Here is a 24,274-nt window from a genome sequence, read left to right as displayed (position 1 = left end):
AAAACAAACTGTACTAGGTGGCCACTGAGAAGCACGAATACTATCTAATGTAGTCAGCGCATCGGCTATCTAATATAGTCGTCTAGGATGGCGAATTGATGCGTTGAATGTGTTTTTTTTCCGCACTGAGTTTTACAGAATTATATGAAAATAATAAAGAAACTAATAATTTTTTATAAGAACCTCGGATTACTGAATTTAAGTGATAAGCTTCTATAAGAACCGGTTCCAGTTACTTTCCTAGTCTAATTAAATTCTTACCGGGCAGGGTTTGCCCAAGTGGACCCAGTCCGGAAAAACCCACAGGTTTTTTTTCGGGTTGGACCCATCTGAAAAAACTCACCTAGGTTTTTGAGCTTTTCGTTTGTATATTATTGTTACAACTAAGGTGATCACATTGGAAGTGATTTTTGTCAGATTTTGGACTTTCCTTGGCGAATTAGGTGTTTTCACGTTAAGGTCTACAACATTCAACGTAAGACCTTTTTAAAGTTCTGTATGCACCGAATGGATAAAGAAAAAAAAAAAGCCTTTACTTAGATTGAGATAATTATAGAACAAATTGATGTATGAATTGTGCTTATAGCCTATCTGAAGTAAAATATGCGATTTTATATTTTAGAAAATACTTTCCGTGAATAGTGTGCTCGCACACTCGGCAACGTCGGACGTTACCCCTCATGCGTCTGATGGGCTTAAAGCCATAGTGTATTATTAAAACTATGTGTTATTTTTTATTATTTTTGATGGTAACACAAGTATTCTTCAGTAAAGTTAGGTTTTCCAACAACAGTTTAGTTCAGTTATTTCTTGCTACTTTTCAAATAAGCATTCTGGAGAATTAACGGCAGCAATGGCGTAAAAATTCTGGTCAAATTTAAGAAGCTTACTTCTCGGACTTTCGAAGAGTACCTAACACTTACTATATCAAGTGCTGAATTCAAACTTCCGTACTAGTGGAAGTTTCGATGTGCGGTAAAGAAAGCTTTCATTTTTGAAAACAAAAAAAGTAAGAATAAAAAAAGTCTTCGTCGCGAAAGAAGTGCTCGGGAAGTCCCCGCAATTGAACGGACAAAGCATCGAAACTGAATACTTCAACAATAAAACTCTCTGAAAAAAAAAATGAAATGAATTCTTACGTCCCACGATTATGCCGGTTAGGGTAAAGGAGACGGTAATTATGAGAAATGAATGAAATGGTGGAATGAAGAAAGTGGGAGTAAACGGGAGAACCCTGAGAAAACCCACGGGCACGATGTTTGTTCACCGCAAAGTCCATACGGCGCGAGCTGGAATCAAACCAGAGAACCCAAGCACCGGAGGTGAACGCTCTACCACTGAGCCATGGCGCTCCTAATAAAACTATTTATTTTGCACTGTAAGATATTTAGTTTCATGTAAGACATATTGAAACATTTACTTTATGAATATGAATTATACAGGGTGTTTCAAAACCACCGACAACGTTTAGGAGATGATTCCTGACGCCAGATAAGACAAAAAGTATAGACCAACCTGGGTACACAAATGCTTCTTTTCGGAGTTACGGGCTGCCGAAAGTATGAAAAGATGAATTTTAAAGGTCTATAGTGCCAAAACTATGGGACCTACAGTAGTCGGGTCAGAACTTCACTTAGAAACTAAGATGTACACTATCCAAAATTACATATTTCAGAATCCTGCGGTACTCACGCAACAATTTTTAAAGAGGGAGTTTTGCTACGGTCATATAATTTGAAGTTCTCACAAACTACCTCTATAAAAACTGTTGCGGAAGTACCGCAGGATTCAGAAACATTTATTTTTGAATAGCGCACATATTAGTTTCTATTCTTGACCCGACTTTTGTAGGTTCCATAGTTGTGGAGCTATGAACCTTTAAAGTTCATTTTTTCATGTTTTCGGCAGTTTATAACTCCGAAAAGAAGAATTTGTGCACCTAGGTTGAGCTATACTTTTTGTCTTACCTTGGTGTCAGGTATCACCTCCCACACGTTGTCGGTGTTATTTTGAATACCCTGTTAACTTTAAAACGAAAACCAACTTGTGCTGGGTCACACCAAGAATTGACAATGCTATGTAACCGAGTCAGGGTAGCTGCACAGCAGACTCGTTAGAGACGGAAGGTATTCGAGTACGCGAAGATAGTGCAAAAGCATTTAAAATCGCATAAAAAGAGTAAACTTTACAGTACACGCTCAAGCTGTGTATCGATAAATAGGACCGCTTTAAAAGGGTATAGTGCACTAGGATTGGTTTAGTGAAACTTCAACACATTTTGTTAAAATTGATTGAATGTGATAATTTCTTGTCTTCATAACGATAACAGCTAGAGAGGCCATTGTAATGTTCATCCACATACAGTCACTCAGGTTAGAGTACTTGTAATGGTTTTACACTAAAATACAGGTTTCCTACATCGTTCAGAAATACTCCGCCAATTGAAATTATATTACACAGTCTTATTTGCTTTACTAAACTAAAACTATAAGTTATATTAGAATTTAGAATTTTTGTGTTATGGATATTTTGGTGTAGATTGAGAATAGGGGTGCATATAGATGTTCATTACGTATATTTTTGGTCTTTAACAAAAATTGATTTTTACTACCGTCAATGTATTAACCGAGTATTATCCTATTGTACGGATATAAAATTTGTAAAATTTACAGAAAAAATATCAAATGTTATATCAAAAGAGGAAGAGGAGGGGTAAGGAATTTAAATGGATGATCTTAAGTCTAGTCATTGGGGCCTCGGTGGTAGAGCGTTCACCTCTAGAGCATGAGGTCCCTGGTTCGATTCCAGCTCGTGCTAAGTGAAGTTCGTGGTAGACAAACACTATGTGCGTGAATTTTGTCGGGTTCTTCCGTTTCGTCCCACTTTCTTCCATCATTTCATTCATTTCTCATCATCATCGTCCTCTTTAGCGTAGCCAGTATAAGTGTGGGACGTATAAATGGAAGGTTAAATTTAATTCCTAACATTCCTGACATTCCTAATGTTAAAAATCATGATCCAAAGTATACGTTTCTAAGTTAGTAATAAGGGGGTCGCATTGTTTCATTGGTATAGTACTTACCTCTAATGTTTGGGGTCTCTGATTCGATTCCCGGCCAAGTGAGCTTGCGGTGAACAGCATCGTGTCCTTGGGTTTTCTTGGGGTACTCCTATTTCCTAGCACATTCTTATTTCATCAGTTCTTCCATTATCGTTCACTTAACTTAATCATCGTCTCCCTTATCCCAACAGGCATAATGGTGGAATGTTAAACTGAGGGATTTCTTTCTAAATTTATGATTGTCTATAAAGAAGGCATGAATGACTAAATTAGTCTGTGAATTCAGTGCATTGTCATGGTCCTTAACAGTAAAGTATTTTGACGCGTATGGCATCTAATAACATGAGGAACAGTATGTTTCAACTATCCTCGTTCACGCGCATACTCATCATCTTTAACGCGCATGCTCCCTCCGTTATCGCGCGTCCCAAAACCTTCGGCCTGTGCTGATTCGGTTTTTATTGGCCAGCTAGCAGTTGTTGGTTTTTGACATTTATTCTGTTAGGCCCCGCCACCATTTCAGCGAGCCAATAATTACTTTTGAATAGGGTGAGTTAGGTTCTTTAGGTTAGACAACTTCCACGTACTTAGTACATAGGTTTGACTCAGCGGGGCTTATCAGAACTCATGTTTTTGCACTGTAGTTTCTACTGTGTATGATAGGACGCTGTTTTTATGCCAATAATCGTTAAGCTCTCCTCAAGTGCATCTGCACCCAGGATACTAAGATATTCATCTCCTGCCAGAAGAAGCCATTCGAAAGGTACTAGGAGTACATTGTCTAATGATCTCCCGATTACGAATAATGGTTACTAGCCTATGATAGCCTGATTTTCTGTCTTGGAAATAGTAACAAGAGTCTAGTGTTGTAAGAGCTACTTTTGTTTTAAATTTTATAGTGAATTTCTCCCTTATATGTAAATATATATTTCAGTGTCACGTGCTGCTTGTACTTGTTTGGCGTTAAAGTCAACAATGACGCATAAACATTAAAAAATAGAAGAACACCACGAGAGTAAAGACGCAGAGTGAAAAGCAACACAAGAACCAGAGATGCGTGAAATAACACGAGAAAGTCATATTGAGGAGAACGTTGAGAGTAGCGTTCCTAAACCTTTGGAGGTAAGATTTTAATATATTGTTACCATGTTTTTTCATATATTTACCATTTATATTGTGTACAATTTATTTATGTTAAAACAGTTAAGTTCCCTTTGTCTCTAAGTCTTACCAAATAACCGCTTCCCCACCCTTTCTTTAGGACTTTTGTGGTCGGCGGTTAAAGTAATCAGCTTAAAATTAAGTGTGTAATTCTTCTGTATAAAAGCTCGCAAATTCATGTATTTTATTACGATGTTTCGATCTTTGTCTTCTGTGATTAGTTCACTAATAATAATTGAGGGAATTGCACTTGATGACTACGGCAAACAATCGTCAGCATTAGAGATACATATGCATTATAACTTACTGACCATTTTCCATGAAGCCGATATATATTATTTATACAAAAAGTTAATGCTAGAATTAATGAGGAGTTTGACACGTTTATTTTTTATGTATATGATCCTGGGTTGTACTCCCGATAGAAACACTGTTACCTACAGATAATGTCAGGGTTTCCAACAGGATTTAGAATCTGGTTGTATCCATCGGGAGTAACAGTGATGGAGTGGGGGAAGTGTTAGTTTTTACTTGTTAGCATGCACTAGAATTTGAAAGTGGTTCTTCTGGGGATAACTATTCTCTGTGTAGCAGATTTGTCTCCATTCATGGTTTGATTGGCATAGTTTCATACAATATTCTCAGAAGATATTTGTTTATTTCCTTCCCGTATATTCCTTTGTAGTTTCTTTTCTTACCATTTATTCCGATCATCAATAAAATTATTTGGTCTTACTATGAAACACTTACATCCCATTTATAACAAAATACACCGCCCTGTATATTCTTTTGGGTGCAGCTCTGACATTATTATTATTATTATTATTTAATTGTGATAATTTGTGTTGTTTCTGTTTTTCTTCCACCTCACTCCCACTTTCTTCATCGTCTACTTCATGAATTTCTCCAATTATCTTTTGATTTCTTCCAGATTCCTAGAAGTATGTACATAATACAGTAGTTTATAGGGATTTACTTTTGGTGACTGCTTTCTAATGTTTTTCCATTCGTTGCTGTATCAGCTGAAACTAGACAGAAACAACACCCGATATTTATCCCTTCTGTTCTCATAATATATTTCTGGTATAAGCTCCTGTAGCATCTTTTCTTCTATGGAGCTTCCAGAGCTTTCGTGATCTTCTCATCTCACTCTTTTAAGTTATTTTTTTCGAATTTTCATAAAACGTATCGTCCTTATTCTTCGTAACATACTTTTTTCATTTAGACTAAACAGAATTGCTTTTCTTTTCTTCACTTCATTTTACACATTTTCCTCATGGCAGGAGAGCAGCTGAGCCCAGTCCAAAACCACTGAGCTCAGTTTGCATTAGTTGTAGTCCTTAAAGACTGATTGTATGACAAGATTATACTAACCATGCTACATGCTGGAACAGAGCTGGGATGTCGGAAACCAATTTGTTAGTGTTAGTCCATTGCAGAAGTACGGGGTATAGAAGTACAATGTGAGCAGTGTTTGGCGATAAGTTGAGTACAAGAATTTGCAAAAAATGTGTTCGGCTGTTCGTGCTTCTTTATAGCAAACACGCAAAGGAAAGTTTCTGTCTTTTGCGGAACCGTTGTAGAAGTACTTTTACTTAAAATTGTTTTCTTACTTTAACTCTCCTTCGTTTCTTCTGCCTTCTGTGTTTTCCACCCTTTACTTTTTTTTTTTTTTTTTTTTTTTTTTTGTCTATTTCTTACTGCTTCTTAAGGGAAATAGAGCAGGATCCGTTTTTATTGAGAAGAGTAAGTTCATAATTGATTATAGGAAAGCTTTGAAACTAGAGAATGTAGACATTGAAGAAATTGAGAGTCGACTACAAAAAGAGAAGAATTATGTACAAACTGCAGAGGAAAAGGAGTAAAACAACATGGATCTAAAATAGAAAGTGACGTTAGATAAGGAAGTAGACTTTCATTACTATAGTGGATGGTGTAATTGGAAAGTTTTATGACTAGTTTGTAATTTCAAATGGTAATATTTACAGGCAATTGTGAAGAATCTCTTTAAAGTAGTCCCCTCCGTACTGAACACACCGAATCCAACGATGCTTTCCCACTTTTGGAAGCATTCCTGAAAATTTTCTTCCTTAACAATCTGCAGACTCTTTCCATATTTGCCAGGATGTCTTCAGTGGAGTCAAACTATTTCCATTTCAGGAAAGATTTCAATTTAGGAAGCTTATAGGAATCAGCATAAGCTGTATCAGGTGAATAGGAGAGTTGCAGAAGCGAGCGCAAAAACTTGGAATCTGGCCAAAATTTCCGTGGTCGAGAACACACGATCACCTTGTACGTTGTCATAGTGAAGAACTCAATATTGTCTCACTAGCTTTTTCTTCCGCACATTTTATAGTATTTTTGGTTTACTGTGTGGTTCCTAGGGACAAATTTGTTACGAAGGATACCCATAAAATCGAAAAAAATTAAATAAAAAAAAAAGTTGTCTTCATTTTCGGCCAACTTTGTCACGATCTTTTCGGTGTTAGTGAACTTAGATCTTTTTATTGCGATTATTGGGCCTTTGTTTCTGATCAGATTCAGAATTCGTCGCCTGTAATTTAGCGTTGTTTTTGCTGGTTTGTCAAGAAGTTTGAATGAATTTCGTGGACACTCATGTTCGAATCTTCAGTTAAAATTAGATAAACCAAAAAAAAAAAAAAAAAAAAAAAAAAAAAAAAAAAAAAAAAAAAAACTTAAATTCATCAACCATCTTCATAATAATAAGTACGGTAAGTGCACACTAAATAATGAACTTTAACTTTCATTGGTTTCTGAAGTGGATGGCCGGTCGAACCAAGGGTCGTCTTCGACTGATTCGTACCCATTTTTGAATCTGTTGTACCAAATGAAAATATTTGACCGGCTCAGATATTTATCTCCGAAAGATGTTTTAAAGAGTTCATATATATATATATATCCAAAGCTGATTTCGTGGTTTCAACTCAAAATTTCACACACTCGTTTTTCCGTTTTTTTATTCATCTTACGAATTCAGCCGAGCACCGAGAGCAGATTTTCACTCATGAGGTTGTCACACACTACTGAACAAGATACGGCAATGATTTTTACAGGACGTTTCAAGACAGAGTAAGATTCCCCTTCCATACCCGCAGGCAAACTTAGTCGGCTCCTGTCGCAAACTTTCTAGTCACACTATGTACTAACAGCTATCGGGAGAGTATTCTTTATATTCATCAAATTAAAGAAAACATAGGAGTACCGCAGAATGGGTAATAAACATATTTAGATATTTATATGTAAAGACAGAATCAAACTCAGGATTTAGCAACCCATATTATATGTAGTATTGAAGGGAAATGGAAATACATATCGCCGAAATGTTTTAGGTAGGCGGGAATATTATTCCTGTGGGTTACTAAATATTTTACGCAAAAAGCAAAGTAAAGAGTAGTGAAGTGAAAATGACAAAACTTTGTTTTGTAGAAGTTGTAAGTCATTAAAGAGATAAAAGTCATAAAGCTCCGGAATCGAATTCTATTATAGCATAATTAGATTAATTACTTTTACTACACCTTTTTCTTTTCTTTTTAGTATATTAAGAAAATTACATAAACTTATCTCTTTATTATGGCAAAAAGAGGAAATTCTAAGGAACACAACGGGTTTACAATAGTGCCTATACTAACGAAAGGAGATAAAATCGTTCTTATCAAGAAATATTACTACTTTCGGTTGCTACAAGTTCTTGTGAAGACAAGTAAACTTTCTCGTGGCTATATGGTTCATATACGCCTTCGGTGCAAGAGAATCGGGATCGATTCCCAGTAGGAATCGTGTGGCTCGAATTTCGCGTTAAGTTGTAGGTCCACGTCTCATATAGCCCCGATGTTGAACGGGAGGCTAAACTCTAAGTGAACCACATAAATATGCAGATGAAGCAATTGGTGACTATAACTGTAGATTCAGACAACAAGTGAGGACCAGATATTTTACATCAGATAGATATTAGAGAAAGAGAGATGGAGATATTGCGGTACAAATAAAATCAATTTTGCGTAGATTTTAAGGAAGTCTATAATTCGGTTAAAAGAGATTAAGGTATATATATATATATATATATATATATATATATATATATATATATATATATATATATATATATATATATATAAATCTTAGAAGGGTTTGTATTTTTGATTGATTCATTGTTCAGGGCCCGTTTCAGCAGCAAGACTATGAGACGTGAACCTACAGCTTAACTTGGGATCCTTAATACATGACCTCTCACCTGGAATCGAACTCGGGCCTCTTACATTGAAAGCTAAAAGGATGTGGAATTCCTAAACTCGTAGCTCAATAAATAAACAGTAAGACATTGATAGGAAAAAAATGGGTCTTGTTTTTTCAAAGTTAGTAATGATCTGGAGCAGGGTGCGCCTTGCGTTCATTATTCCTTTTATTTCCTTTTAGAATATCAGCAGAGGACTAACTGTGATTAACGTTTGTCTGCTTTTAGTACATTTTCACAAGAGGTGATACCAGGTCAATACGAGAAAACGCGAGTATCTCCTGACCTCTTGTGAAAGAAAACTGTCTAAAAATGAATGTAGAAAAGAAGTCGACACAGCACTTCAGGAACCAACAGAAATACGCCTTGGATGGGAAACACTATTGCATCCCTCCCCGGACATTGCGCCGTCCGATTATCACATGTTCCATTCTTTGGACAATCACCTTAGAGGACGCCAGTTCAAATCCCTAGTAGAGGTGCAAAATGCACTTGATACCTTTTTCGCTTCATGGCCTACCAAGTTCTACCGCAAAGGCATCCATGGCTTTCCAGAACGTTGGCAGAAGGTCATCGATGCTGATGGGGACTATTTCTGATTTTTCAAGTACGTCTTAGGTGGCATATCGATGTTCGAAAGTAGTGGGTGAAAAAGCGACAGAACTTTCTTGGTTACCTTTATAACTGGAAATCAAAGAATGGTGTTATTACTTTTGGTTGTCATATGTGACGTTGAAGTGATGAATGAGTTTATAAGCTTTTGTTTTTGTCTCCCTGATAGTATGTGATGGTAATGGAATAGAAAACTAAAGATCCCGGGTAATGGTTAATTTGCTAAAAGTACGGAATCATAATACTTTAGTATACATAAGAAGAGTTATGTTCTTAGTAGTACACCACAAAAATAATTACGTAAAGCAACTTACGTGCTATTTTACTTTCCAGTGTAACATGTTATACTCATTTTGTCACTAGGGAAACATTTCTGAATCAGTTATTTTTCCTGTTGGATATACACATTGTCATAATTTGAGATTGATTCGGTAAGTATCAGATCTTATATAAACCAAAGTAAGACATACCATTTTGGAGAAAGATCTTTCCACTTGTTTTTAAGGTGGTTCGGAAAAAGTAATTTTGAGCAACTGGTGTTCAAAAACATGATTCCAAGTTATGCTGTGATAATACGATTGAAGAGCATAAGGAGTTAGTTTAACAATATTAGTCACTTTGCAACTTCGACATGTAGTATATATTAATACTATAATACAAAGTGTTTTTATCAATTGCACAGGTAAGATGCAGTAATGTAGTTTGCTTCTGTGGTGATATTTTCTAAGTTCATGTGGGTGTGGAAGTTCATGAATAATATCCTGTAATTAATTGCAGGTAATAATGAAAGTTGAGGTTAACGAGAATTATCATGAAGAGGAGGAAGAAGTGCTTGGTCTGGTGACTGATATTCCACAGAATGGAGGTATAGACAGTGAATTATACTTACAGCCAACATTTGAAGTTAAAGAGGAACAAATGTATCCACAAGTTGTAATAAAAGAAGACAAAAATGATAGCAATGAGGACTTTGGTTTACAAGATGCTGATGCACAGTCATTACTTGAAGCTGAACTAAATAATGAGGTTGAACCAGAACAATCAGCAGATCTACGTTCTGCTAATGTGTCATGCGAATCAAGTATGACAATTTCGACGTTACGTACAGCAGATGAAATAATGGAAAATCAAAGATCGAGTGTGTAAGTATATTTTCTTCACATTTCCTATTTATTGAAATAATGAAATGAATTAAATTGAATGAGTTAAATGAATTAAATTAAATTAAATTAAATTAGTTCAAGCACGTTAGAATTAACTTTTTTTTGTACGGGTTACCGGCCTAAACTTGCTTGTTCCTATTTTTCAAAATTAAATCATGAATCATGCTGTGCTGTGGAGTTAAAAAATATAAGCGAAATTGTAGAACTTTTGGAAAAACTTCACCTGAAGTAAATTCACCATGCCAGTTAATCTACCGTTTTTTTTTTTTTTTTTTTCGTTTCTTTCTCGAAAAGAAAAGATTAATTGTAAGGTTAGTAATGAAATATTTATTTGTGAAATGTAAACAAGCGTTATAAACGTTCTAATAAAGAATCGACCGAATGAAACTCATTCACCAGTAAACTGTCATTTCTAAATTCTTCTTTGGAAATATCTTATTCACTGTATGGTGGTTACTGAAAAATAATAAAAAAATCGTTGTAGCCGTTCTCCAGAAATATCATATAAAGTAATTTACCTTATCTCTAAACTACGCTGTTTATAATCTGAAACGTATCAGTCATTCAAATGTATAATCTCTACTTCCGGAATTTCAAACCTTTTGGGCTCTTTCCTCAGTATATTTTAAAAGGTTTCCTTGTGTGCAGTTACTGTCCAGTGTCACCATATCGTAGGTGACTTAGTATGTTACCAAACCCTGTGTTTTATTTATCGCCGGTCGTAGGGTAGTTGATGAAGCTGACAGCTTTCTGTGTTTCCATGCTTTTTGGGAGAACATTAATTTTTGCCGCTTGATTGTGCGTTGTGTGTGCAGATCAGATTTGTATTTATTTACTTGTTTTTAATATGCGAAAAATAATCTACATTCTAATATTGAAGAAAAAGAAGGAAAAGTTGAACTTTTTGTGGTTACAGAGAAGCGAGACTTAGTCTTCGAGTAAAAATATAGATACTTGTTCAGGCTCACATACACACACACACACACACACACATATATATATATATATATATATATATATATATATAGATATAGATATAGATATATATATAGATATAGATATATATATATATATATATATATATATATATAGATAGATAGATAGATAGATAGATAGATAGATATAAACAACTTCATTCAGTTATAATTCTTTATTGGAACCACATACAGACTTGGTTTTTATGCAGTTATACTGCAAAAACACTTCAAGTTTGACTCACGTAGTGACTAGTTGCGGAGTTGACCACACGCGGCGCTACCGGTCAGTCGTTGAAAATGAAGTCTTTCACTGGTGCGGAAAGAGCTAAGTGCGTCTTTGTTTGAAGAAACTAAATCAGCAACGAGTGTACAGCATAAGTTTCGCACACAATACGGCAAGAAACCACCAAGCAGACCAACAGTGTACAAATGGCACCAGACATTTGTTGAAACAGGTTGATCTGTACGACACACAAAGGTTCCAGGGCGCTCACCCGTGACTGACAATGTGGTGGAAGCAGTTAGGAAGTTTTTCCGCAGTCCTCGAAAATATACACGACGTGCATCACAAGAAATTGGTATCCCTCAGACCACTGTTTGGCGTGTATTGCGTAGACGTTTGTCCATGAAGCCACACAGACTGTCCTTGGTTCAAGCATTGAGTGAAGCGGATATAGGGGAAACTGCTCTACCTAGGGACATATGTACCATGGGATATCGTTGATTTATTGTAGAAGTAAAAGGATAATATGACCGGCTCTTATCTGGCCACATTGCTTAAGTTAGCAAGCTAAATTGAAATTGGAGATTTTGAGGTAAGTTTTTCAATTATAGTATTACTAATTTGATTCTCTTGAAGTACATTCGGTGTGTTCTCGAAAGATTACATACTCAAATATATATCATAGAGTAAGCCCGTGTGCGTGGGTTTTCTCGGGGTTCTCCCGTTTCCTCCCACTTTCTTCATTCCACCATTTCATTCATTACTCATTATCACCGTCTCCTTTAGCCTAACCGGCATAACCGTGGGACGTAAAACTCAAAGATTTCATTTTTATCATAGAATAAGCGAAAGGCTATCCGTAAGTGGTAGAAAGTTTTGACTTCCAATGTGATTCAAGTGAGGTTGATATGCCTGTGGACAGCGTACCTAGGAACATGGCCCTAGGTACTTCGTTCTAAAACTGTAATTTCTTTTCAGGATATTGAGCGATGCCTCGTATCAAATCAGGGATAAAAAGTCCTGGTCCTAAGAAAGAAGACGTGGAGAGGGCTGTGAAAGAAGTTATTCAGAAAAGAATATCAATTTGCACTGCAGGAAAAAATATCATGTTAGCAAATTAGCTTTGGCTCGTTATGGCTCGTTAAACAATGCTATGACTCTGAACTGAAGGAATTTACTTATAATCCGAAATATGACAATAAGAAAATATTTACCAATGAAGAGGAACGTGAACTAGTAGATTACGTGAAACAAAGTGCACGTCTACACTATGGCCTTACATCAGAGTGTATGAGACAGTTAGCTTATAAGTATGCAAAATTCAGTAAAATAAAATATCCATCTGAATGGGATGGTAATGGAGAAGCTGGTGAAGTGTGGTTGCATTGCTTCAGAGAGAGAGACAAAAGTGAAATTTCGCTTCGTAAGCCCGAACCAACTAGCATAGCAAGATGTTCATCTTTTACAAAGGAAGATGTAAGCAAGTTTTTCACGGTTTACAAGGAAGTCTTGAGTAGGGGAAACTTCCCACCCTCTAAAATATTTAATGTTGACGAAGACCGGGATTTCAACCGTTCATACACCTCCCAAGATACTTGCTCCAAGGGGAGAGAAGCAACTTGGAGGGATAACATCTTGTAAAAAGGACCAACTGTTACGATGATTGCGTGTGTCAATGCAATGAGAAACACAGTTTCACTTTTTTTTTTAAGAGTAGCACATCTCTCAGGTTGGTCTAACGAGGAGATATTCTTAAAACATTTGAATCACTTTATCAATCATGTTAAACCTTTGCCTGATAATCCTGTGATTCTTCTTCTGGATAATCATGAAAGCCACCTATCCATTCCAGTCATATCTCGAGCAAAAGAGGCTGGTGTGATTTTAGTAATATTTCAAACATTTCATCCCCACACGACACAAAAGATGCAACCGCTTGATCGAACTATCTTCTATCCGTTCAAAATATATTTCAACAAAGTTTCGTCAGAACGAATGATATCCCCCGGAACTTCTGGAAAACCGATCAAGATTTATGATGTAACTGAGCTTGCTGGAAAAGCATATTCCCAGGCATTCGCAGTTTCCAACATTATCAATGAATTTGTAGTGGACGGTGCGTGTGGCTCTCATGAACCTTCGTCTGAAAATCAAACAATCGTGCCCATCACAATAATAGATATGCAAACATCTTCAGCATCAGCTTCTTCAAACCAATATCAATCTCCCTGTACGTCCAGTGGTGGCAATATTTTATCTAGTAAAACATCATCTGCTGGAATTCGCCGAGTTCCAAAGGAAATTTCTCCCCCTAGTGTAAATGTAGGAAGAAGAGCTCGGTTCTGACCGACACTCCAGAGAAATTAGATGTAGAAAATAGAAAAAAAAAAAAAGCCTAAACAAAAAACAGTAAATCCAAAACAACAGATAAAAGAAAATAAGACAGTTGTTTCGTAGTTATGGTGATCCGGAACTTAACAGAACGGACGCTACGACACAACAAACAAACTTTGGTTTCACATCCATAGGATCTGATCAACTTTTGGAAAACCAAGATATTAACGCGGGAGATTTCGTCCTAGTGAGTTTAACGACCCCCCCCCCCAAAAAAAAAAGCAAATGTTATATTTGTAAAGTCTGTGATAAAGTTGGATACGATGAATTCAGCGTGCAGTATCTCTGTAAAAGAAAATCTCGTGACATTATTTTATTCTTCAAGAAAGCTCTGAGATCTACAGTCTTCCTCTTGAAGATATTGTAGTTAAATAATTACCCCCTCCAAACATTCTTGGTGCTTCATCTTCAAGAAGTTTCATAAAATTCGAGTTTCCAGTGTTTCTTGATGATTACAACTTAGAATAGTTATTGTAAAGTGAGCTGTATCGTTTGCTTCCGAAACAGGCAATTTTTTTGTTTCAAAAACGAAAGACTTTAATTAAAGACTTTAGTTTATTTCAGTGTTCTGACATAATTAGTTTTTCTTGCATGTATGTTGACACTAAAAATGCTATATATATGGCCTTTATATTGTTGATTAATGTGTATTTTGTGTAAAAAATATAAAAATTACCGATTAAATTTGTTTTACAAGTACAGATTCACTTTTCGTGTTTAAAATATCATTACTGTCCCTTGGTACATCACCACCTGTCCACAGGTACATCGCCTACATGTATCTGTGTCAGAATCTACGCTATGTTCTTCATACACTAGTGCACTTTTTCCCCTTCTTCTTTGCTGATTTGCTATGTATTCGGTATTTAATGTGTGCACAAGATTTTCCGTATAGATGTATAAGTGTGTTCGACCTTATCATTTCATTTCATTTCATTTCGGCCTCCAATTGGACTATTCCCTCAATCATTTTTGTAGAAATTGTAGAGGTATCCATTTTTTGTTCCTATTTCCATTAACAGTCCAAGCAATTATATATATATTGTAATACTTACCAATAATAATAATAATAATAATAATAAAAATATAATGAAAACCCATTTAAAAAAAGTACACTATAAGAGCTTTCGCTATAACTCATCAACATATAAAGATGAGAAGGAATAGAGAGAAAAGAAGAAATTAAACATAAAAAAACGGAGAAAAATCTTAAAGCGTGTATGTAGGTGCTATGTTGGAACGTAGTCACTAGAAGGAAAATAGATGAAATTTTAGGGGAGAGAGATAAAATTAATGGGACAGTTAGGTCAGTAAGAGTACATATAATATGAAGACAAAAATATTTGTATAATATGGAGAAAAAGGAGTAAAAATTAAAAATTAAGAAGAAATAATACATAAATTAGTCATTTAGAAAATAAATAAACAAAATGGGAAAATGCAGAATGAGAAGTTTGTCAGAGAAATAATCATAATTAATAATAATAATAAGTGATAACATTAATTGTCAAAGGTGTGAAGATGTATGAGAAACAGAGTGAGCGTAGTATGGTTAAGACCAGGAAGATTATCTGCGAACGGGGTTCTCGGACAAGGATCTTAAGAACATTTAAGTGGAAGATGTGGTCAAATATAGTGTTGTGATAAGTTGTGTGATCAGGGCAAGGTACATTGGGATTTGAACGCTCTTGGGATATCGGTGATTGTTGATGCGAGTCTACAGAGATCTAATTAATATATATTTAAGTTAAAAAAATACAAGAGCAGGTTTCCACATAAAAGCATTCCTTAAAGCTTAATGGCTATGCAGAAGTATTCTCTGTAATTTATTTTGTTATTTATTCCATTCATTAGTTAAATAAATTTAAGAATATTTTTTTGTCCGACTATAACAAGTCGGACTAATTTTCTGCGTAGTGAGTATCTTTATGCACACAAATTTACTAAACATAACTGAAATAAAATAAATAGGGACAATACAAATGTGAGTGTCTGTCTGTTGAGCTACAGTGGCTCGAAATAAAGTAGACAGTAATATCATTGCTATTATTCCTCACAGATGTATTAGGTTGATGCGAATGAAATGCTCGCTTTGACGTCTTGGGGAAAACTTACTTCAGCAACACAACGTAGGGATGGATTAAGGTCACACATTTAACCTTACAAACTTTGTACAAGTTCAGCAAACAGTCTGGGGCCCAGACAGTCAGAGGATAGTACGCTGTTGTTCGTATGAAAGTGCACCGTGGAGAGCACACAATTGCGAGTGATTTTTCTTTACGAATTTAAACTATGACATTCTGCACAACAAACCACGAAAACATTAACAGTGCATTTGAGTCGGGAATGGCGAATGAACTCACCATTTTCGGTTGGTTTGTCAAATTTCGTTCCAGTGATAGCATTACAAAATGAGCGTTGACACCAACCAATATTATGCGCGGACTAGCTCCTCAAGAACACTGGAAGAAAACTCCTCTAGGTTTATTGCAGACAAGTTAGGCATATACAATACCATTATCGTTCGGAGACTGTGGAATCAGTAAGGAGAAAAAGTTGAGTTGACACTGGCTAACATAGTGAAGGTGTGCAGTTCTCTGAGTGCAAGGGATAATCAGGAAAGCTTCCTGTTTCGGCTTTCAGATGAAAAACAGAGCTCTTATGGCAATCGTTAACGGTTAGGACAGTGGTTGGGTCGGATCAACGTCCAGAACAGGACGGTTTCCTGAACTATCTCCCCACCCACAGAAAATGTTATTGTTTGCTGGTTTGGTGGTCTTCGATGGGAGCGATTCATCATTTCTTCTTAGGCGAGGTGAAATTATCAATCTAGATCGTAATACTGCTGAACTCCAAGAAATACTACAAACTTGTCCGTAAGTATCCGGCAGTGATCAACGAACTTGGTGTCCTCATATTGGACAATACTATTCACTACGCGAATAATATATTTAGGATCGCTGGGAAATAATAATATGAATAATGAATAACGATCATTGTATAGTTGAAAAAAAAATCTGTTATTACGTTTAGAAATGTTCACTAAAGTCAAATTGATATTTTGAAATTTTAGTTGTTCATTTTAAGTACTTTTCATATCATTAAATCAAAACAAATATGAATTTACACCAGTACAATTTCAACAGGGAATATGTTTATATAAGCTTCAAATATACTTCTCTCTGGATTCATGTGGAAAAACCTATGTAAAACTTGCACATCCCAAATGTTATGTTGTAAGAGTTGAAGTGCCTTGATGGTCTGTGGATCAATATCTATGAACTATGAAATTCTTACACTCCTCCAAAATGACATTTGAGATAGGCAGAATCTGCCAAGGTAGAGATACAGTTTTGTTCTCGCCGAAGTGATTATATTACTTGACTTGTCTATTCTTAAGTAAATCCCGTATAGATTTTAACAAATACTTCAGATGTATTAAATGAACGATATATATTCAAGAAAACGACAATGGTCTGTTTAAGCCATATGGTCTAAAACCTATATAGTCTATTGAACAAAGTTATACCGTTTTCAAAACCTATTCGCTAAGTAGCATTTTCGAATGCACTGAAATGTGATTAGGTATTACTTAATTATCTTATTCTCAAGCCAAGTTTCTGTGTTTTACCTCTGCTGTCTGTAGAGTTATATAGACATGACCAAAATAAATTCGAAAGTACTAGCCGAAGTACACGTTACAGATGCTAAAACACTACGCCTCACTTCATAACTCTCGAAAAATTTTAAAAAATAAACCACAGAATATTGTTTACGTAGGAATTTTATTCGGAGCCAAAACTGAAAGATTTTTTTTTTTTTTTTTTTTTTTTTTGTTTGTTTTGTTTTTGAAAATGTGTTTATTCATAACAGGAAAACTGGATTTTCAAAATGTGTTCTTTCGTAAACACCTGAAACTTTACATCAATAAGAGTTGGTAAATTGAGGAGTGGGAAAAGTGAATAAAAAATTCATTCGATACTAACACTATTAAAAAAACTGAAAAGGCAACGTTCTCTTCCCAAACAAGGAGAGAAGACAACTAGACCTAGCTAGATAGCTCGGAGCAAGATTATGTCTGTTCTGACTAGTGTTGTAAAATTTCCGGAAAATTTGAACGTGTTGGTAAAAAAATAAATAATAATAATAAATAAAAAATAAACTGTTTCTTTGTAGAAAAATTGAGAAAAGAACAAAGTCTTTGTGTTAGGTTAATTTTACTAATAATAGAACTCTTTTTTTGTTTGTTTATTTGTTTGTTTATTTGTTTGTTTGTTTGTTTCGAACACTTGAAAATTGTAAGTTGAGAAATTTCAATATTGAAAAAAAAGAAACTAAAATAAAACTTGCAATTACTCTTAAAAATTAATAGTCTACACTCATTTCCTATATGTGCTTTTTAGTCGTTTATTCGTGGATGTGCAATAATTACAGAACTTGTACAGTTGCATACAAGTGTACCATCATGAAGCGTTTCTGTTGCAACAAAAAGGGCTCTTGAAGAAAGCTCTTGAGTTCTTAATATGTTTTTTGATCTGGGAAAGTTTTATTAATTTTAACCAAATTACTTCTTTAAGAAAGAGCAGTAGTCAAATTTCACTAATATTCATGAACTAAAACATGTAAATAGTATTATTTAATATTCTAATATAGACTTTTATTTAAACTTTATGTGCAAAATCCTGTATGAAAACAAATACCTGTTCTCTAGTGCGCCAAACGAACGGAAGTTTCACATATTCAAGCCTTTAATATAACTTATTTCTCGCTGCTCAAATTTACTCACTTGTGTGATGTATAAAATAAAAGACCAAGTTTTGACTAAAGCATATACTATCGTTACATTTTCGTCAAAGTGAATATTTGCTTTCATCAGACACATATCTATATAGACAATACATATGTCTGATTAAGGCATAAATACTTTGCCGAAACATTAACGATATTATTTATTAGATAGTATATGCTTTGGTCAAAATTTGTCTTTTATTTTATAAAAGAAGTCCCAAAGTTAGAATGAGTGGTGTTGTGCGGTGTGTGTGTGTATGTGTAAATAAGATCAGATCTCTTTTTGGGTTGTTCGAAAAATATACAACTAATAAAGAAGGATTTTACCAGAAATCAGAAAACTAAAAAGTAAAATTAAAACCTGTTGTTTTAAGTATTGTTCCTGTTAGTAAATTTCATTGCATATGTTCTGCAGACAGGTTACAGCAGGTAAGATTAGCATCAGGCGAAGAAATAGTTTTTAAACCATTTTTTCTGGTTTTTGCCAATATTTCCGAGCAAAATATTTTTTTTCTAATAGGTTCACAATTTCCAGAAATTTTACATAGTACAAGGAAGATATTTCAATAAAGTATATATGTATGTTTTTTAACATATAACTAAAATGATTCTGGCCCCGTTATTTTAACACTTCCCCGTCATCAAGCGGAAACTTCATAAGATTAATTAAGATAAATAAATGTGTGTATATTAATTAACCTAACTAGGATTATATTTTAGTTTCTTTTGTAGCCTTAACTTCATTCTGTCTTGGTGATAAATTTAAAGTGTTTGGATGAGTAGTGCACATATATTTGTTGCCACAAATTTTCCCTATTCTAATACAAGAAACAGAAACTGTAAACTAGTAAATATAAAATAGTTTTCATTTTAAAAGCATAATATAGTTAAATATTCAAAAATTTCAATATTTCCCAAACTTTCCATTATTTTCTAAGCTAGGGAAAAACTAAGAAATTTTTTTTATTACCCAAAATTGCCTTTTTTCTTTCTTTCTTTTACAACACTAGTTCTGACCACTGAAAATGAAACAGATGTAGCAAACAGTAACTTTTAACTTAAATGTATGATGCGAAGCATCGCAGAATCCAATTGGGTAGTATGAAGTTATAGGTGGATAAGAGTAAAATGGTACTCTGCTAAAGACATAATGAAGCAGAAGATATCTACAATTGATTTTGTAATCTTCTTATATTGATTTTAATTATTATTATTATTATTATTATTTTTTTTTTTTTAGGATTTCACGGTGTGAGAGAAGTACGATGTCAACATTGGTAGTCAACAAGCCGATATATATCATACCATCTAATTGTATGGTGTTAGTTACTACAAATCAGACTATACCACGATCGGTGGATATTCAAGACAGTGAATCTTCTATACGTGACGTAAAGTCTTCGAATTCATTGCCACATCTATTACCAGCAGGAATAGTGGAAGAACACAACAAATACAGTGAACAAGAAGAAAACTCAACTATCACCGTGCATTGTGAAAGTGAACTAAAGAACGATGACAAAGATGAACACAGTATAGTTTCTAACACTGAACAAACAGTTACAAATACTGAATTAAGGAACGAAGAAGAGCGAAAAGACTTTGTTGCTCCATTGGAATTCTACTCGTGTACGTACTGCTTAGACAATTTCAGTAGCAAACTTCTTCTCGAAACTCACATTTTAAGTTGTCATAAAGAAAAAGTGGATGCATTAGCATGTACAATTTGTTTTAAATATTTCTTTTCGCGTAAAAGTATGCTAAGGCACATGGAAAATACTCATGTACAAGAAAAGACATTTCAGTGTGAAGTGTGTGGAAATATTTACAAAAATAAATCAACATTGCAATCTCATCGTGTACTTCATGTGATTGAGAAACCATACAAGTGTGACTTATGTGGGAAAGAATTTTCCTTTCTATCTGGTTTGAATGTACACAAAAGACGACATACTAAAGGAGGTAATTTTCATTGTGAAATCTGTGGGAAGGGATTTTTTCAACGATGTTACTTACTTGATCATATGAATTCTCATACAGGGAATAAGCCATACTGCTGTGAAATATGTAGTGCAAGATATTCCAATGCTAGTAGTTATCGGTCTCATATGGAAACTCACCAAGAAAACTATAGAAAGTATCGATGTGAAACGTGTGGAAAAGAATTTGGTATAGAACATGCTTTGAAACGGCATACTAAAATACATATAGAAACAAATTTCTATCCTTGTGATATCTGTGGTAGACGCTTATCAACGGCTGCATCATTGAAGGATCATATCCGTCGACATAAAGGAGAACGATCGTTTGAGTGTGATGTGTGTGGCAAATGCTTTGTCGTCAGAAAGCATTTAAGTACTCACATGAATACTCATACAGGCGCTAGACCTCATCGTTGTGATATTTGTAACAAAACTTTCACGCAAAGAACGCCGCTTGTCATACACAAAAGGAAACATACAGGAGAACGGCCATATGCATGTAATATTTGTCCCAAGAGTTTCATCTCTAAAGCAAGCCTTGTAACACATCAGAAGTCCCATACAAAATAAAACCTAATTGTCTGGTAAATATTTTGTCTATTTTCCGCATTAGATTGGCTGTAAGTTTCAGGTGTTAGTGAAAGAAATCATTAATAGTTTACCAAGAATTTTCAGATCAACTTGGACTTTAGTAAGTAATTATAGTATTATATAGAAGAGTACAGGTGGGAGGCTCATCATTGCGCAGCCCATACTACTAGAGGTATTAACGAGAAATTTTGAGATAATACTTCCTTTATGACAATAGTAAAATATAAGGAAGGAGGTTAAAGAAATTCAACTCGGCATATGAACTCTTTAATTAAAAGTAAAGGAACACGTGTTTCAGCGTTTTTGGAAATAGCGTTCCAAAAGAAGACATTTATAAAATACTCAAATTTCCCTTCGTTTAATCAGAAATTGCCGAATAAGAGATTTCTTTTAAGTTGGAAATTTGAAATTTGGTGTATACGAGAGGTATTAACAATAAGGAATTTGAAATTCGGTATTAAACATAAGGAAACAGGTATTTCAGCGGCTGTGAAAATTCTGCTTCTAAGGGGAAAAAGAGTAAATTCAATCATATTGGAATTTCTCTTTATTTATTCACAAAGTGCCGAATGTGATGATTCACTAAAATTGGAAACGTAAACACTGGCGTATAAACTCTTGAATAAAAATAAGAGATACGTGTTTCAGCGTTTTCAAAAATTTTGCTTCTGAGAAGGAAAACTTGGGTTATTTTTATAATATTCAAATTTCCCTTTTCTATTGAGAAAGTGTCCAATAAGAGGATTCACTAAAGTTGGAGATGTGAAATTCGGCATATTACTTGTTTCGCATTTTCGAAAATTGGGCTTCTAGGAGGAGAAAGCGGAACAGTTTCTATAATATTGAAGTTTCCGTTTATTTATTCACAAAGTGCCGAATTTGTGGATTCGCTTAAATTGGTGATAAGAAATTTGGTATGTAACTCTTATATAAAAATATAGGAACACGTATTTCAGCGTTTCCGAAAATTCCGCTCCTAAGAGGGGAAACTAGAGTCTATATATGATATTAAAATTTTCTTTCGTTTATTGAGAGAATGCCCATGTGAAATATGAATGTATTGAAGGGATTCGCGTAAATTGAATGTGTGAAATTTGGTTTATAAATTCTTAACTAAAAATAAGAGAATGTGTGTTTCAGCAGTTTTGAAAAATCCACTCCAAAGGAGAAAGATGGGATATTTCTATAATATTGTAATTTCCCTTCATTTATTCACAAAGTGCGATATGTAGTCATTTCTTATGTTAGAGACGTATAATTCGGTATATAAACTTAAATACAAATAATGGGACACGTATTCCAGCAGTTTTGAAAATTTCACTCAAGGAAGAAAGAGGAAATACTTCTATAGTATAGAAATTTCTTTTTATTTATTTACAAAGTGTCATGCGCAGGGATTTGCGTAAGTTAGAGACATGAAATCCTAACTATATATAAAAGTACATGAACTGACATAAAATAAAGGAGTACTTCCGGTTGACGTGGGAAGTTGAAATTTGGCATGATTGTAGCCTTACGGGCTAACCCACAGAAAATTACCAGAAGTGAATATTTATAGTTTTTAAGGGGTCCAAAGGGGAAATGTTATTTAAATGGACGTTTTCTTGGAATACAAAATGTTATATTTTAGGCAGTTGAAATACGAAAAGAAACTTGAAATTTGGTAGAATTGTAGGTTTAAGAGGTGCGAGGCCGTAGGACGAGTAAACGCGGTGGTTATGGGACGAAGCTCCAAGCAGGACAGAAATGGAGTGGGTCGATGGGTCAAGATTTGTAAGTTGGTCAGTGGTGGTGGGTCGTGGGTGATGATGGGTGGCGGGTCAGTGGGTCGTAGGTCAAGTTTCCATTGATCCACGCCATCTCGGCAGCTGGTCCAAATTCAGGAAATATAAAGAGCAAGTGTACGAAATTCACTCTTAATGCAAAGTCTGATACACATGAGACGCAAGGCCGTAGGCCGAGCAAACGCGGGGGACTGAGGGCGGAGCCCCCAGCTAGCCAAAGGCTAGTTCGTTATAGAAACCCTTAATTAAAAATGAGGGAAACGCTGATTTCAGGGTTTTCGAAAGTTCCATTTCAGGAAGAGTAGCGGAGCAATATGTACAATTGTATGGAAGAGTTCGGAACATACTAATATGTTTAGAAACATAAGATTTGGAAAGAAAACTCTGCAATGAAGAAGAAAGGAATTTTTTGAAATATAGACGCTAAGGAAGGTAACTGGGATTCAAATGTTTTATCCAGAATACAGCATCACATAAGTCCCTGAAGTTAGAGAGATGAAGCTCGGCATATAAACTTAAAAATAAGCGGCCACGTGTCCCAGGGTTTTTAAAGGTTTCCGTTTTAAGAGGAAAAAGGCATTTTCTGTTATTTTTCTCTTCCTCATTGAAAGTGATGTCTGTTCTTTGTTATGGCATCACGGGATAATGGCCGAAAACTTCGAAATGTATTTTGTTACATGTATCTACCTCGAGCTAGGTTCAATCACCATTTCGCTTAAAGGGCATATCGAAATGGAGTATGGAGTTCAAAATTAATGCAGCAAATAGAGCATCTTATGAGCCTGTCAAGTTACAAATATGAAAGTCCTTATATAAATTCCTTAGTACAAATAAGCAGACAGTCACCCAGCATTTTCCAAAATTCCAGTTTTAAGGCGGGAAGGTACATTCTATATTTTCTTGGAATGGTCGTTTTCTGCTGTTTGTGATCGCATCATGGGAAACGGCAACGACTTGTTTCAAATAAATCTTGGAACATAGTTCTTGCTTCAAGGTTTTTATCATGTCACATTGATTAAGGGACGTATCCTAAGGCGATTGGAGAGTTCAAAATTTATGCCAAAAATAGAGTATCTTAAGGGTTTTTATAATTATAGTTTCATTGAAATGTGTATTATAAGGGGGAAGAGGGTTCTAATATTTTCCATAAATCTATTCTCCCCGTGCGAGGAACAGGCATTTCAGCCAGAATAAAAGATAAATGGAACCTTTACTTCGTTGATCGTATATGTAAGAGTTTTCCTCTGCAGTTTCGATAACTTATTCTGTAGTCTTGTTCACCAAGT

The 24,274-nt window shown here is 34.9% G+C and overlaps 1 protein-coding gene across 1 annotated transcript in view; it reads left to right on the top strand.

The window, feature by feature from the left end:
- The window catches only part of LOC145663084 (uncharacterized), a 26,504-nt gene extending 2,320 nt beyond the window's left edge, over positions 1 to 24,184 (top strand). The window contains exons 2-4 of the mRNA XM_081729334.1: positions 3,996 to 4,183; positions 9,864 to 10,228; positions 19,872 to 24,184. Of these exons, the coding sequence (XP_081585460.1) occupies positions 4,115 to 4,183; positions 9,864 to 10,228; positions 19,872 to 21,183 (1,746 nt within the window). The 5' untranslated portion in view covers positions 3,996 to 4,114 and the 3' untranslated portion in view covers positions 21,184 to 24,184. The remainder of the gene's footprint in view (positions 1 to 3,995; positions 4,184 to 9,863; positions 10,229 to 19,871) is intronic.
- The last annotated feature ends 90 nt before the right edge of the window (positions 24,185 to 24,274 follow it).

The sequence above is a fragment of the Thermobia domestica genome, chromosome 10, assembly GCF_964235325.1.
Source record: "Thermobia domestica chromosome 10, izTheDome1.hap1.1, whole genome shotgun sequence".
Taxonomy (NCBI): domain Eukaryota; kingdom Metazoa; phylum Arthropoda; class Insecta; order Zygentoma; family Lepismatidae; genus Thermobia; species Thermobia domestica.
The sequence above is the reverse complement of the archived record's forward strand: the minus strand, read 5'-3'. Positions and strand labels throughout refer to the sequence as shown.